Here is a 17,498-nt window from a genome sequence, read left to right on the forward strand (position 1 = left end):
CCCAGCTCTAAAAAGAAAAGACAAAGCAAGCCTCAATTTAAACATACTGAGATTTTACAGCCTTATCTATCCAAAATGTTTAATAAAACTAGAAATCAATAACAGATGAAATAGTGGGAAATTGACACATATTTGAAAGTTAAATAACACTAATTATTAGTCAAAAAGGGGAAGAAATTACAAAATGTCTTTAAAAAATAAAATAAGATCACAGCACACTAGGGCTGGAGAGATGACTCAGTGGTTAAGAGCACTGACTGCTCTTCCAAAGGACCTGGGTTCAATTCCCAGCACCCATATGGCAGCTTACAACTGTCTGTAACTCCAGAATCCAACATCTACACACACACACACACACACACACACACACACACACACACACGTGTGTGTGTAGGCAAAACACCAATGCACACAAAATTAAAAAAAAAATCACAGCACACTAAACCTCACAAAACAGCCAAGCTGAAAACATGTAGCTATAAATGAAGACTTCTAAAACGAAGAAATGTTTTCAAATCAAGAATCACACTATATGCCTAAGAATACAAGAAGTAGAAAAATAGGGGAAGCATACAGTAGCAAACAAAACCAAACAAACAAGTATTGACAACAGAGAAAGATGAATGAAAACAAAATTTAGTTATTTGAAAACAGACACACTGACAAATCTTTATCTAGAATAAGGCAAACTGAAAACCTTAAACTGTTGCAGTCAGAAATGATGGCGGAGACATTACTGCATGATAGAATAAGTATTCTAGCCTTCCTCACCCCAAGCACCACCTTCTGCTCCTCAGGCCCCGCCCCTCCTCCACACTTCCGGTCAGCCTTGGCTCCTGTCCAGGTGCAGCTACACAGAGCGATTGAACCCAGTGTTGAGAGGAAGTAAGGCTCCCAGTAGACACGTGACCGGGTGTTGAGAGGACGTGCTGCCCCCCCCCCAACACGTAAACACGTGACCCGGTGTTGAGAGGAAGTGAGAGGAAGTGCTGCCCTGGTAGACGCGGTAGACACGTGGCCGGGTGTTGAGAGGAAGTGCTGCTCTGGTAGACACGCGCCGCAGAGGACGAAGCAGGTCCCTGTGGTGGCAGTTGCAAGGCCTGAGTGGTGAGTGTCAGGGACCTCTCCAGTCAACTTCGTAAACTCCTTGCCTGGTAACTAAAACTGTGCCCTTTGAAGTTCATCTGAGGTCTGGGCTGGGCTCTAGCTTATTGAAACAGCTCACATTTTGGAAGAGCAGTTTGACCCTGGTAACTCTAGCAGGTTACCAGGGTCAATTAGCAGGGCTTAGTTTGGGCAAGCTTTGAAAATGAAAAAGAAAAATTTTATGTTAGAAAAATAAAAGCTACTGGTTCCTCCATAATTTTCACTATTTGCTCCTCAAAATCTTCCACAAGAGCCAGAAAACTTTTTACTGTCTTGTACTTTTTGCTCCTGTAGTCTTATCATTGTCTGTCCTCAGCTGCGTGAAAGCTCGTTCCTGGTTGGATGCGGGGAGTTAACGCACCCACCCAGAACTGATCTCACTAATCACCTTTTCCTTGTCTGCACTTTAAAGATACCTTTGGTCCACATTTGTTAGTTTTATTGTGTGTCTTAGATACAGTCTTAAGCAGGTGCCAATTTTGTTTCAGAAAATTGCATATATAAAACACTTCTTAATAGGTCTCTTTTAAATTAATACATAAAAATTATACACATTGAATATTGCATAACATTTTGATGCCATATGTTATTGCCTAATGATTAGGCCAGGTTAGCAAATATGATTGTTACCTTATTTTTTATGGTGAAAATTTTCAAATCTTTTTCTCTAGCTCTATAAAATATCCAGTGCACTGTAGTTATCTCTGGTCACCCTGTTGTGTAATATACCACACCAGAACTTGATAGTTCTATCCTATTGTAGCTCAGTAGCCACTAATCAGTACCCCCATCCCACATCTCTGTCTTCTGCCTCTGGCAACCACCTCCATATCCATGAAATAAACTTTTTATTTTGCATCCCACATACAAAAGGACACGCACAGTGCTTATCTCTCTGTGCCTGACATTTCACCTAATACGATATTTAGTTAAATTCATGTAGTTGCAGGTGGCATGCTTATATTCTTTTTGTTATGGTCTGAGGTCATTCAAAGATTTACCCAGTCTATTAATAAATTTTAACAAACTGGAAGGTTTTTATTTAGATACTGACATCAAGGCTGCACCTGAAAGTGCTTCCAAGATGCAACACTTAGCCATATCAGCCCTGGGCTTACAATGACAAAATCCACAAGATTACATGTATTCTGCCTGCATGTAGGTGGGGGCTCATTTTAGCATGTCTTGTAGTTGTCCTAGACATCTTTTTGAGCAGAAAAAGCTCGATTTAAAGACCAGAAATAGGGCTGGAGAAATGGCTTAGGGGTTAAGAGTGCTGGCTGTTCTTTCAGATGTCCAGAGTTCAATTCCCAGCAACCAGATGGTGGCTCATAGCCATCTATAGTGGGATCAGGTGCCCTCTTCTGGCATAAAGGCATACATACATTGCAGATAAAGCACATATCCATAAAATAAGTAAATACATAAACTAAAAAAATAAATAAATAAATAGCAGTTAACCTTATGACCTATTATTTTGCAAGAACAGCAAGTTTTACATATCAGTCAATTTAAAGAATAGTCTTCAGTGTCTTGGGAAAAAAGGGAAGTGAGCTTCTAGGGCACTATAGTGATATATTTATTAAAGCCTGCCTGAGGATTCAGAAAGCAAAGTAAACCACAAGCCACAGAAGCCAGGCTCACACCTTTAATCCCAGCAGCCAGAAGCTAGAAGGTGCTGGTACACACCTTTAATCCTAGGACTCAGGGTTAAGAGGTAGATGGATCACTGTGAGTCCATGGCCTCCCAGCTCTACACAAGATTGATCCAGTCCTAAAGAGACACAGCTCACACAAAGATTATCTCAGTACCTGGGATCACAGGCCTTTAATCAAGCATAAGGGAGGTATATAAAACAGGATTAAGAAGTCAGTAACAGTCATTCATTCTCCATCCACACTGAAGATAGGAGAGAGCTCTTTTCCAGCCATGTTAAGATTAGGAATGCCCCAGCCCTGTTAGAGGTAAGAGCTCTCTGGTAGCTTGGCTGCTTTGCTTCCCTGATCTTCAGCTTGAACCCCAATGTCTGTCTCTGGGTAATTTATTTATGGTGCTACAGGGTTCAGCTTGTACTAGCTAGGGGCTTACATGTTACAGGCATTTTTTGCTTTTTAATCTCTCAAGAATAGTAACGAAAACCTTAAATGTAATTTAGCCATAAATAGTGGGCATTATGTATATGTACTCATTGTCTTTATCATTTAATGGGAACAACTTAGCACATTTTAAAAACTCTTTATCATGCAGTGGTAATACATGGAGACCATAATATGCTTATCTTCAGGTTTTATTGCTGTGAAGAGACACCATGACCATGACATTTTTAATAAATGAAAAAATTTAATTGGGACTGAATTACAGTTTAGACGTTTAGTCCAGTGTGGTCATAGTGGGAAGCATAGCACCGAACATGCAGACATGGTGCTGGAGAGACAGCTGAGAGTTCTACATCAGAATCTGCAGGCAGCAGGAAGTGACTGTTACACTAGACCTGGCTTGAGCATTTGAGACCTCAAAGCTTGCCCCCTAATAACACACTCCTCCAACAAGGCCACACCTACTAAAAGTGACACTTAATAAAGGGAAAACAGTCAGCACAAAACATTTTCTTATTCTTTTTGATGTAGCTTTTCTGCTGTTCTTCTGCTTTATTGGATGGTATAAATGTACTCCATTTTCCAGAACTCTTATAAAGGTTCTTTTAATGTTTCTGTTGGCCATTCACCATTTTTTCATTCCCTTTCTTTTACTCTATTGTCAACATTTTCTTGACTTTCCAACTGGATGGTTTGATCAGTAAGCTAATTTTAAGCTTACTGATTCTTTTGCCTATTCAAATCTTCCACTGACCCTTCCTTGATTTAAGTATTTAATGTATATATGCTTGTTGATACTTAGTTTGTTGAAATGACATTACTTTTTTTTCATTTAGCTCTTGGAATCTATTTGAGACAGTTAATAAGAAGCCATTTCTTACTAATAAGAAGTCTAGTATCCGTGTTCTTGTATTCATAGGCCCACTGTAACAAAATAGCATAGGCTGAGTGGCTACAGCTAAAAGCCAAATTTTCACACTGTTGGAGGCTGGAAGTTTCTTTTGAGGTTGCTATGTTTCCTACACTCCCCCCGCCCCGTGTGTGTGTGTGTGTGTGTGTATGTATGTGTGATATTCAGCCTATAGATCCTAGGATAGGCTTCTTACTTATGAACTTATGAATGGGACCTGGATAAAAAGAGAATCTCCAAGCCTCTCACTTCTTAAATAATTATTCTTTATTCTTGAGAATTTTATACATGTATGCAATGAAATATCACATCCCCCCCTCACTTGCCCCCTCCATCTCTTGTATCCCCCAAGATAATTCCACTAAGTCAAGTTAGTGCTGCTCATATATTTATGGATGTGAAGCCATCCAGCAAAGCATGATAATTTACCCGTGTCTACATTCTCAAAAAAGAAAGATTTTTACACCCCCACCCCTATAGGTGGAGTTTTTCATCAGGACTTGGATTAACTCTGTTTCATCAGCCACTTCCCAAATATCCAGTCAAGACTTACTATTAATTATAAATGCCCTGTCAATAGCTCAGGCTTCTTACTAACTAGCTCTTACAACTTAAGTTAACCCATTTCTATTAATCTGTGTGCTACCCTAAAGCTCATGGCTTTTACTTCTGCATGTCCTGCTTCATTTCTGTTTGTCTGGTGACTCCTCTGACTCTGTTCTCCCTCCCAGCATTATCTCTGTCCTGAAAATCCTGTTGTTGGCCAAGTAGTGTTTCATTAACAGTGAAAGCAATATATACTTAAAGTGTACAAAGCACACAGTACACCCCCAGCAGCTATTAATTGTCAATAGGTCCTTTGCAAATGGTAGGTTATGAGAGCACCTTCCCAGTCTGCCAAAATTTTGGCTGGCTTGATCTTGTGCAGGCAACCACAGCTGCTATGAATTCATGTGTGGGCTAGCTATGTCACAGCTCTCCTTCCCAGCCTCTGGCTCTTAAAGCCTTTTCACTTCAGTGTTCCCTGACCTTTGTCAGGAAGATGTTACCATTGCTTGTGATTGCTTACTCTGACCACATGGTAAAAGCCTATTACTAAAGACACCACACACTTTGGATGCAGAAAAAAATTAATATCAAATTGACCGGAACTTTCTCCCTGCTAGCTAAACTCCACATTTCTAGAAGGTGTTATGCAGATTTTGGGGGAGAAAAAAGTCTATGACCTTACCCACTTCTAAACCCTGTATGATACAATACTACCCTGTCATGCAAAATGTGCCCTCTGGTGCAATAGTGGCTCACTATTAGGGGTTAATAACCTCCTTCTGATTGGATTTGAGACCTGCTCCATGTGATGGAATTTTATGTCTGATTTTAACCCTGATCAAAAGTGCATGGGTGGGGAGATTATAAGTCTGAACATAGAACCTGTTATTGTTATCTTTCAAAATGGTCACACTGTCAAATTGCCTTCTAAATATTTGTAATTATGTTCATATTCATAAACCTGGAAAGTTCTTGGCTTTAGAGGAGCTTCTTTTTATAGTGTGTAGTAGTCAGTGGAGAGATGAATAATAGATAAAAGTACTAAGAAGAAAGACTGGGTATTCAGCCTAAATGAGACATCTTCAGTACTCTTTCTCTCATGGGATACAATCATAATATTATATTGAGAATCTTGGAGAGTCCCTCATATGCCAATCAGATTTTCCCAGAAGAAAGCTGACATGGAGCCAGATGGAGGAAGATGATGAAGGGCCGGGAGGGAGAATGTGTGAGAGATGGTTCAAATGTACCGACTCAGTATTCTTTCCAAGATTCAGTAGATTTTCTTGAAGAAATGTTTCTCTATTTTCTAACTCAATTGTTAAATTAAGGCTCTTCTTAATGATAGTATTTTTATTTTTTTAGACAAGATCTTAATTTGTAGCCCTCACTGGCCTAGAACAGATGATATAGACCAACCTGGCTTTACTCTTGAGTGCTGGTATTAAAACTGTGTGCCACCACACATAGTACTGGTTGTGTTTTTAATTTTCTGCAGTTAAAGATCTGTTTTGCTGTTAGGAATAGATGCTGACCTTCTCATACAACCATACTAAAAGGTCCACCATTGAATGATTTTTCAAGCTGTTAGTCCTTGAAATTAATACCATCAGAGCTTAAGTAGAATCTGATTTTATACTCAATGGCTAGCATAGGACATGATGATGTATAGTAAATGTGCAGTAAATACTATAGTGGCATTTAAATATGTTTACACATCAACACTTGGAATGGAGTGTTATACTCTGAACATATGAAAACATACTGATTGATGCGTTTCATTGATTTGCTTTCTTATTTGTTTCTATAATAATGATAATTTACTTATCGTGTATAACATATTAAGAACAGAATATTTTTTAAAAATCAAATCCTGTTAGTATTATATCATTTTAACCTGGAGAAAATGGAGCCACATCTTATATTTCTCTACTTTCCAATTTCTTCATTAAATATTAAAAATATTTTATCTTAAGAATATAAATAGAAGCCAGGCAGTGGTGGCACATGCCTTTAGTTCCAGCACTTGGGAGGTAGAGGCAGGCAGATCTCTGTGAGTTCGAGGTCAGACTGGTCTACAGAGTGAGTTCCAGGACAGCCAATGCTACACTGAGAAACTCTATCTTGAAAAACCAAAACCAAAAAAAAAAAAAAAAAAAAAAAAAAAAGATAGGAGCAATACAATTTGCTTTATTTCAGATATGTAATTTTATCGATTTTGAAACTAAAAATGAAAGTAGTAAAAAGAAATAATCCCATTGTTTGTTATTTGTTGTTCACATTTTAGGTAACTTACCATTATAAAAAAGAAAGAAAGAAAACAAAAAGAAATAATTCCTTTTGTTCCCTAGAGTCCAGCACACATTTTTTTGTAGAAGGATGAATTGGTTGATAGTCAACCAATTAACAGTTCTCCTCTGGAAAAATTTTACATTAAAGGTAGGTAAATGCATCCATGCAAATGTCCTTAAGAGCCTATTTGTTACATTTCAGTCTGTGTACACCTGTGCATGCACTTTTGAAAAATTCAAAACTTTGGGTAGATCTTCCATATGTATAAAAGCCAATGGATTAATACTGTAGACATGAAAAAGTGAGAAGGGATGAGATAGTCGAGATAGTATAGGAGAATTTCAGAACCCAGGCCTAGTGTTTAGAAGTAGTAATTATACAAAGACCAGAAATACAAACCCACAGATAAGGTTTTTGTTAAGGGCTTCTGCTGCAGAGAAAAAGGAAGGCAACACAGGGGTGTCTGTAAACTCCTGCCTCTAGTTTAGTATGAAGACTGCTTTTTAAGGGAAGCAGAAAAGGCATGTTTATTAAAGTAATGGAGAGAAAAGCTACCTAAGGGGTGGGGCATCCTTCTTTTCTGGGAATATGTGGAAAACTTCCTGGAACTCAGGTACTCCCTCTTCTCCTTTTATTGTCTGATGCTTCTGGTCCTGATAACTAGGAGAGAGAGACTAGACAAATCTAGCTCAATTTAACCTTGAATTATAATTTTGAACACAACATTTCTCAAGTGATCTTCATATCTACTGAATAGACTGACCAAAGATTAAAGTAGCAGAGGTGTGAAACAGACTAGTAAAGCAGAGATGACAAAGCTTTTCTTTTCTTTTTTCAAGTTATATCAGATATCTGCATATATCAGTGTTTTATAAAGTAAGATTCAAGTTCTTGCAAAATAACCTAGGCAACATAATTATAATCTGCATATCAGAAATGTCATCTATAGACTATGTGGTAGAAAACTAATGATATATTGTCCAACTGGGTATTCTCTAAAATTAGTGATTTTAGGGCTCAGCTGTTAAAGGCTAGGCTCACAACCAAAAATATAAAATTAGTGATTTTAAAATCAACACAGAATAAGTGAATCAAGGTATCTTTAAGGTTTTCTTTGGTAAGAATTCTGACCCCTTACTATTTCTTTTGAGAGATTTATGATTTACTAGTGTTCATTCGAGTGGCTATGTAAAATCCCAGCAATTGTTGTTGCTCTGGTCACAAAGAGCTTCCAGGCTATACATATCCTTGTGGCATAATCTGGTATGTCATGGCAAAATTATTGAAGACTCTACTTTTGTTGTGTAACAGGCTAAGGGCCCAGAAGTTTGTTAGGCTTTGTCCTTTTATGGTTGACCCATGGCCTCAATTTCTAAATAGGCTAACAATTACTTAGATTTATTTAGGAGACATTGTAACAGAAGCATCATGAATTCAGTGGTTGTTCTGTCCAGAGAACGATGATTTATAAGAGCTATAGTTTATTAAGCCTGTAGGAAGCAAAAGAAAAAGAGCAAAAGGAAAGCATCAGATAGGTAGCAAAACTGTGTGCTTACAAATTCAGTAGAAATCGACTGGGAAAGCCCCATTGAGACAGTTTACTAGAGTGTGTGACTTTGAATCCCAGACAGAGCATTGTTCCCTTGGGTGAGGACTTTATGCAAAAGAACAAATATAGAGCAGCGTATAGACAGCACAGAATTAAATCTAGAACTTACAATGTCCAGCAGAAGTGACTGGAGAAGCATTTAAACACTCATGCTGGGGTGGGTGCCTGACAGAGTCCAAGGCAGAACGTCTGCATGGATGAGCTTCTCATTCCTATCACAGGTATATTTATAAAATGAGATAAGCAATGGCAGCCTCAGTTGGAAATGATTACTTTCTATCTATTCCTAAGGCCATGCATGTTTAATGCTGTTAGCTGTTTGCTATTCTACTTCCTCCTTGTCACAGCATCAAGGGGCCAACCTTTACCAGAACAAGGAGTCTGGGAAGACACTTGAGATGAACATGCTCAAATATGAAGAAGGGATTCCTTATTCCCATAGTTCACTCTCAGTATGTACAAATAGCACATGGCTGTTTGCCAATATAATTTATAACGATGATGCACCTATTTTCTATGTTATCTATAAGATTATTGTGAGAATTGAATGCATAGAATAAATACCATACTTTTGATGGATGGCAAGTCATAAGTTCTGGGGTATACATCTTCCTTCTATTCCATGGTGGGCCAGAAGTAAAAATATAAAACTCTCATTTGCATTAAATGTGTACTTTTAAGCTAATCAATAACTCTTTTCCTCTTTTAGAAGAGGCAGATGATTAGTTCAGTAACAGAAATCTTGGCAGCATTGTTGTTTGTAATAATGTTGTTGATATTCCGTGCATTCACTGATATAAGCGTTGTTGGACCATATCATTTCACACCTCAACCCATTGCTACCATGCCTTCTTTCATCAAAGATGCCAAAGAATGGGAATTGGTTTATGTACCTTCTGATATTGATGTGGTAACTGAAATCATTGAGAATGTAAAGAAGAATCTCAACACCAGTATAAAAGGTTAGACATTCAAGTTTTCTAGAAAAGACTGCTACATCTGTAAAAACAAAATAATGCTGAAAGTTAAGGTTGAAGGGAAGCCTATGTGTTACTATTAAGACTTGCAGTGTAATGGTGATGAATAGGTTAATGTGAAATTGGTGGAGAAGTAGACAAATCAATCAGATAACAAAAAACCCAAAAGTAGATCTATTGCACTAAGACACCAGAATGACTTAGACAATGGCGGACCAGAATGTAGTGAAAGAAAACCTATTCAACAAATAGCACTGGAACAGTTGAACACCAATAGCTAAAATATCAAAAATCCATATATTCTCTAAAATGAACTGAAAATAGGTCATTGACCTAAGTGTAAAATGATGAAGCCTTTAAGAGAGAACATGTAAGAAAATCTTTGTGACTTAGAACTAGTTGATCCTTTAGATATGATACAAAATTCATGATCAATAAGGAAGATGTGAGTTAGATTCCTATCATATAATACAGAAGTGTTTTCTCTTAAAGTTAAAAGACATACTCTATCTCTTACAGTTGATTTAAAGTTGTATTTTCCTACCTTACTGTAATATCAAAAACAGAAGTCCCTTAACATTTTCTCTTTAGGTTATAGTTTTGTGGAGATTGGTTTGGAGGCTTGGAGTTTGTTGGTTTATTTACAGTGCTGGAGACTGAACCCAAGGGTTTTATACATACTAGGCAAGCTTTCTACTAATCTATGTCCTCAGCCCTGAAGTTTTCAATTCTATATAAATTAAAGACTACACCAGCAATATTGTAACTCACAAATATACTTTTGAAAGATAGGCAAAGTTGAAGTTTATTCAAAGAGAAGTATTACAGTTTAAAAAAAAAAAGAAAGAAAAAGAATACGACAGGGAAGTTATAGTTTCAGCAGCTACCCAGAGGAGGAAAATGAAGAAGAGGGAAAAAAAATCCCATGTTATGTGAGTTAAGCCAGCATGGAGATCATCTATATGGTGATCAGCAGCTACATGGTAGGAAGGGGAACGTTAGAGAAAGAATAAGCAAGCCAAAGTACAAACAGCAACAATAGAAAATTCATGTTTAGCTCCGTCAGTATCAGAAGAGACAAAATAAGAGAGGGGGGAATGAATGAGAGGGGGGGGTTATGCCTTCCTGACATACCCAGCTGAACCTCCTAGTGACTCAGGGACTTGCTATGGGGTGAGAACTCTGAAAAGGAAAAGTACATTTCTCATTAAAGGAATAATTCTTCCCCCTCCCTCTCTCCCTTCCTCTCTCCCTTCCTTCCTCCCTTCTTCTCTCCCTCCCTCTTTTTTTCCCTTCCATCCTTCCTGGCTTAAGGAGATTCTGCCTTCCTAACAGTGATTCTGCCTTCTTGGGGCACTTGTCCAGGTCATAAATTTACCAAACTGAATTAACTCTTTTATGTTTTGGATAGCTTGAAATGTTAGATCTCTTTTCAGGCCAGAGATTTTCATCCTCTTGATCCAGAAGAACCAATTTTCCCTTGTTTCTGTGTCAGTCACCCCATAAAATCCTTTAGGATATGGGCTAAATTAAGAAATATATAAAACCCATCTTCATGAAATCTAGAAATCCAGTTCCAAGGATGGTATCAATGTCTGTACTGGAGTTCTAGACCCGGCCCTCACATAGAAACTTTTAGGCAAGTGTGCTCATTTAGGAGGAGGTGAGAAACTAGAACTCCCTTCTGGTATTCCTGTCCATGCTTCGTGTAGTCCCTGCCCTGAGTTCCCAGGCCAGTTACTGTCACTTGTTCTCATTAACCACCTCTAAAGAGGTAGTAAACATAGCTGCTATCAGGAAATAAGGAAAATGACTGATCTGGCTTCTTGCAGCTGATTGGGGCAATGGATGTAACAGTTGGTGTACCTCTCCAGTGAGCCTATATAAAGGATACCAAAAGTATATCCATGACTTATATGTTTTTATTTAAATTAGAAATAATCTTATTTTATATCTCAATACCAGTTCCCTTTCCCTTTCATCCTCCCATGCCCCCCACTGATCCCCATCCCATACCTCTTCTGTTCCATAGAAAGGGTGAGGCCTTCCATGGGAGGTCATCAAAGTCTGTCACATCATTTGGGGCAGGGCCTAGGCCCTCCCCCATGTGTGTAGGCTGAGAGAGTATCCTCTATGTGGAATGGGCCCCCAATGTTCATTCATACACTAGGGATAAATACTGTTTCACTACCAGAGACCCCATAGATTACCCAGGTCTCTTGACTGACAGCCAGGTTCAAGGGGCCTGTTCTGTCCTATGCTGGTTTCCAAGCTGTCAGACTGGGATCTGTGAGGTCCCACTTGTTCAGGTCAGCTGTTTCTGTGGGTTTCCCCAGCATGGTTTTGACCCTTTTGCTCATCACTCCTCCCTCTCTACAACTGGCTTCAGGAATTCAGTTCAGTGCTTAATTTTACATGTCAGATGTAGGCAGGAAAGGAAGACATTGACTGACAACTGGAAAGAGGCTTGAGGGAGAAATAGAGGCAAGTGTTATTAAATTTATAAGCCTTAGAATGCGAAGGAGCCAGGAAAGGCCAGAAGAGAAATATTTTAAATGTCCTAATCAGTCTATTAGAACTTCTTGATGGATTTATAGAGCATGTATCTTCTGTACTTCTGTATTTGAGCATACCATACATCTATTTGATGTTTATGAGTCAGTGGATCTCAGTTTACTTGGAGTGGTACAAGCACTATAACAATCATTAGAGTGTTGTTATCACCTCCAAAGAAACTGTGCATAGTTTCTGAACTCCACCACATTAGTGGTGTATGTACATTGTGCTACTGGTTCTTCTAACATCACATAATCTTTTCATAGTGAAATTTTATAAACGCCTGTAAGATTTTGTACTCCAAGTATCCATCAGCTACTCATATCAACATTTAAGAAAATGGCCATTAACATTCACAATATTTCAATAGATTTTTATCTGTGTAAAGTATTATCCCATCTTTCAAACAAGATCATCTGATATTTTTATTTAAGCAGACAATTTTGTCTTCCTGTAGTTCGAGGTTTTCCTTCAGAAGCTGAGTTTGAGAAGTATATTCTGTTTGATTATACATCTCAGAAAGTGCTGGCTGCTATTGTTTTTGACTGTGGCTTCAAAAACAAAAATGATCCTCTGCCACTTCAGGTAAGAAAATTTTACTTTATAAGTGTTTTCAAGTAAGTTGAATTCTCATAATAATAGTATCTTTAGTGTCTAGTACTTTTTAATGAATTGATTACTATTAATAGCCCAATTTTGTCAACGAAGAAAGTGTTCTTGAGAACAAACTAGTAATAAGTAATAAAGTAAGAATATTAATTCATCTATGAGTGACAACAACTTTGTATGTATTACTGATGATAAGGGACCATGATTGTAAGTCTTCACTATCAGCTTGACTAGATTTATATTCACCTAAGAAATCTATAAAGGCATTTTCAGAAAGGGCCAACTAAGGGAAGGAGAGCCATCCTAAATATGGAGAGCAGTATCCCATGGTTGTATAGACAAAATAAAAGGAGGAAAGGAAAAAAGTCAATAGAGTCTTGGCATTTCCCCCCTTTTCTCTTCCTTGGCTATAGTGAATTACTCTGCTCTTCTGTGCCTTTCTAAAATCTCTGAAACTAAGTAAAAATAAATCTTTGTTCCTTGAAATTGTTTCTGTCAGGTATTATGGTCATGGCACCACAAAACATGCAAGTGGGTACTATAGACCAAGGGGAACCCTTAATTAACCAGTGCTTGTCATAGTACATACAGAGTGGTAAAGATGTGTTTTAAGTCAGAGACATTTTTATTAGCAGACAACTGAACTCAAATCCTTTCTTTGAATCAAAAACGGAAAATAGTTCCTTTTATAAATCTCTAGAAAACTTGAAGACATAGCTGCATCAATTCAACCTTGGGATATTGGGACTGAAGAAAAGCTGATGATATCTATAGAAAGAAGAGGAAAGAATGGTGCTTTGAATTTGTAATCTCTAGAAAAATTTATAGGCAATCTGTAAACTCTAAAGATGGAGCCACACCCACTGTTTCTAAGGTGCTTTTCAGAAGGCAGAAGTATGATCCATATAATCTTAACGTTTATCCCATATTTTGAAGGCTCTGTTCATCTGTGTCAGCTTTCTCTCTGTACCATAAAGCTGTGTATCTGTTAATGAGGATTTAGGCACATGTGCATTTCCTCAGCATACATTGACTCAGTGTATCTGTGGTAGTTTGAAAGAAATTGCCCCCATAGGCCTTTAGGGAGTGACACTATTAGGAGGTGTGACCTTGTTGGAGTTAGGTGTGGCTTTGTTGGAGGATGTGTGTCACTAGGGGACAGACTTTGAGGTCTCAGTTACTTAAGTCATACCTAGTGTGTCATTCTTCTCCTGCTTTCTGATGATCCAGATGTAGAACTCTCAGTTCATTCTCCAGCACCACGTCTGCTTATATGCCACCATGCTTCCCACCGTGGTAACAATGAGCAAAACCTCTGAAGTGCAAGGCAGCCCCTGCATGTGGTGTTTTCCTGTCCCAACTGCCTGCTTCCAAATAACAGGCAGCTGCTTCCCAAATAACTGTCTTGGAGACTTAATATAAATGCTTGATCAATAGCTCACGCTTGTTACTAGCTAACTCTTACACTTAAATTAACCCATATTTCTTATCTATGCTTTGCCACATGCCTTGGTAACTTTTCTCAGTACTGTGTACCCATCTTACTTCTCTTCATCTCACTGTAACTTTCCTGACTCTGCCCTTCTTCATCCCAGCATCCTTAGTTTGGTTGTCCCACCTATACTTACTGCTTGTCTACTGGCCAATCAGTATTTTGTTAAACGAATTTAAGTGACAAATATTTACATTGTACAAGAGCATTATTCCATAGTAAGCCCCAATGAAATGTTTTTCTTTATAAGAGTTGTTGAGGTCATGGTGTCTTCACAGTAATAAAACCCTAAGACAATATCTTCAAGTTTTCTCTCTACCTACAGACTGTTCTCAATTCTTTGAAATTCTCAATGCTAAAATTCCCATAAATTTTCTCTAGTGCTAAGCCTATTTTTTTAATTTTCTTTCTAAAATTTATTATTGTTGTTTTTGTTGTGTATGATGTGTGTGTGAGTACAGGCACTCAGCCACAACCACAGCATACATGTAGAGGTCAGGGGACAACTTTGGAAACTCAGTTCTGTCCTTACACTGTGGATTGTGGGAATCAAACTTAGTTCTTCAGGCCTGCACAGCAAGTACTTTTACCCCTAGCTCCATATTGACAGACTTGTTTTGAAGGTTTTCTAAAGGAATACTATTGTATCTGTTGTTGATTTCATTTATAAATATAAACTAATAGAAACAAATTCTCTTTATTTTCCTGACAAAATCTTTTGTTTACCATGTGAATATCCCAGTGAACCTATTCAATCTTGTATGTTATCATGTCATTATCCTAAGTAAAAGACTGTAATGTAGGTACTTGACATGGCTCCATAGATAAAAGTGCTTGCCTTGAAAGCCTGACAAGCTGAGGTTGATCCTTGCAATCCATGGCAGAAGAAAACTGACTCCTGAAAGATATCCTCTAATCTCCACATACAGGTCATTCTCTCTCTCTCTCTCTCTCTCTCTCTCTCTCTCTCTCTCTCTCTCTCTTATATATACATATACACACAGTAATAATGATACATTGAAAAAAATTAGAAAATTCTAGTGGCTTACATAAGCTCATGTACAGTATTTGGCACAAGATTTATTGCCATCCAGATGTGTCTCTGTCCCCAAATCTGCAATTTTTACTACTTACACAGGAAGTTCGATACAGATACCAAAAATTTCTGCTTCTGGGACTTTGACCATGTAATTTTCATTAACATGGCATTGATCCTGTGAATTTCCATTCAGCTTATAGTTGTATTCTCACTTTTTCTGTTCTTTTTATATTAATCTATGCATATTTCTAGCAGTCAAACAGCTTTTAGGGAACACAGACAGTTTTGTAGGTTTTCAGTGGGGATTTTAATATTTTATTTATAGCATTTAACTATCACTGTTAGCTAATAATGCAAAGTGTTTTAACATACTTTTCCACTTAGGTGAACCATACCTCTCTTGAGCCCTTAGTTGTTAGGTGTGCTATTTTCTATTCATCCTACAAGGATTGGTTTCAAGGGCCTGTTTGTCTATAGTTCTGCAAACATTTATTGCTCGCTTTTTATTATGCCAATATAGGTTAAAACAAAAAAAGGCAGCTATGGGGGCTAGAGAGATGGCTTAGCACTTAAGAGCATTGCCTGCTCTTGCAAAGGTACTGAATTCAATTCCCAGGAACTACATGGTGGCTCACATCTACCTGTAATGAGATCAGGTGCTGTCTTCTGACCTACAGGCATATGCATGCAGGCAGAATACTGTATACATGATAAATAAATAAATAAATAAATAAATCTTTTTTTTTTTAAAAAAAAGGTAGCTTATATTTCTGTAGTATAGTTTTATTTTTATTTCATTGCATGCCCTTGAGAATCTTTTTATGCCTGTCCTTTATGTTTTCTGTATTTTGAATAGAATTCAAATGTATCTAGTGTGTATACGTTCTCTACCTTGCTCATTGTAAATGCTGGGCATTCAGAATTTATCAGATAAGTTTTGTCCATAGAGTCACATGTTTTAATACTAGGATGTAACTTTATGGCTAAAATTCTCTTTTAAGTTTCTTTTTGACTTTCAACATACATGACTTCTCATTCATACTTTCAGGTAAAATATCATTTGCGTTTTGTTGGTGTGCAGAGGACCATCTCGTGGCCAGAAAAGATAGGCTGGAAAATAACATTTCTTTTTCCTAATCGCCCTTCTCTGCAACCCAGGAATCCAAATGTTCTTGATGGAGGAAGTCCTGGTAAGCAGATCCTTCAGCATGCTTATGTTATCAAAATGGTCACATGCTAGTGAATATGTATACTTGTGTTTAAATATTTGTATTTATTTAACAAATGAGAAATGTTTATTCTTCATGGTATTTAAAATTTATATTGTGACAATACTACTTTTCAGACTTTACTCATGTTATCTACTTTCAGTTCTCATATCAATATGTTTTTTTTTTCTTAAAGTTTACTTTTATTCAAACATATTTGCTATAGATGTGTGGTGCTTTGAAAGAAAATGGCCCCCAAAGGGAATGGCACTATTAAGAGGTGTGGCTTTTCTGGCATAGGTGTGGCCTTGTTGGAGGAAATGTGTCACTGTTGGGGTGGGCTTTGAGGTCTCCTTTCCTCAAGCTTTGCTTACTATGACACTCAGTTCACTTCCTGTTGCCTACATATCAACATGTATCCTTCTCCAGCACCATGTCTGCCTGTTTGCCACCATGCTCTCTGCCATGATGATAATGGACTAAACCTCTGAAAATGTAACCTGCCACCTCAACTTAGGCTTTCCTTTATAAGAGTTGCCGTGGTCATGGTGTCTCTTCATAGCAATAGAAACACTAAAGCTAAGACAATATGTATATATGTCTGGGGTTCAGTGTGATATTTCAATACATATCTATACTGTATTGCAGCAAAAATGTTGCTTCTCTTCTGCCTTGGATAATCATAGTTCAATATTTAGATTAATTTTATTTAATTACACTGAGAGCATGCAATACTTGTTTACCTATTGTGTCTTATTTAACTTAACAGGATATAACTCATGTTATATCCATGTTGCTATAATATGCATGATTTTGAAGTAATCTATGTAAGATAGCTATTGACAACCTCCATGATTATGCCAATTAAAACTTTTGAGTTCTTTTTTATTAATGGTCAGACCAAGAGTAGGCTCCTGCCTCTGAAAAGTCTGTTGATGCCCAAGCTGTGGTACAGTAGTTTTAAAGAACTATAATTATGTCAGTGTTCAAGGTGAATGAATGGGAGGTAAATTA

General features: G+C 37.6%; 1 protein-coding gene across 1 annotated transcript in view; it reads left to right on the forward strand.

The window, feature by feature from the left end:
* Positions 1-7,014: 7,014 nt before the first annotated feature.
* Positions 7,015-17,498, forward strand: part of LOC127228266 (phospholipid-transporting ATPase ABCA3) — a 116,297-nt gene continuing 105,813 nt past the window's right edge. Inside the window, exons 1-4 of the mRNA XM_051192828.1 lie at positions 7,015-7,141; positions 9,313-9,565; positions 12,594-12,721; positions 16,325-16,466. Coding sequence (XP_051048785.1) covers positions 7,082-7,141; positions 9,313-9,565; positions 12,594-12,721; positions 16,325-16,466 — 583 coding nt within the window. The 5' untranslated portion in view covers positions 7,015-7,081. The remainder of the gene's footprint in view (positions 7,142-9,312; positions 9,566-12,593; positions 12,722-16,324; positions 16,467-17,498) is intronic.

This window comes from Phodopus roborovskii, unplaced genomic scaffold (assembly GCF_943737965.1).
Source record: "Phodopus roborovskii unplaced genomic scaffold, PHOROB, whole genome shotgun sequence".
NCBI lineage: Eukaryota > Metazoa > Chordata > Mammalia > Rodentia > Cricetidae > Phodopus > Phodopus roborovskii.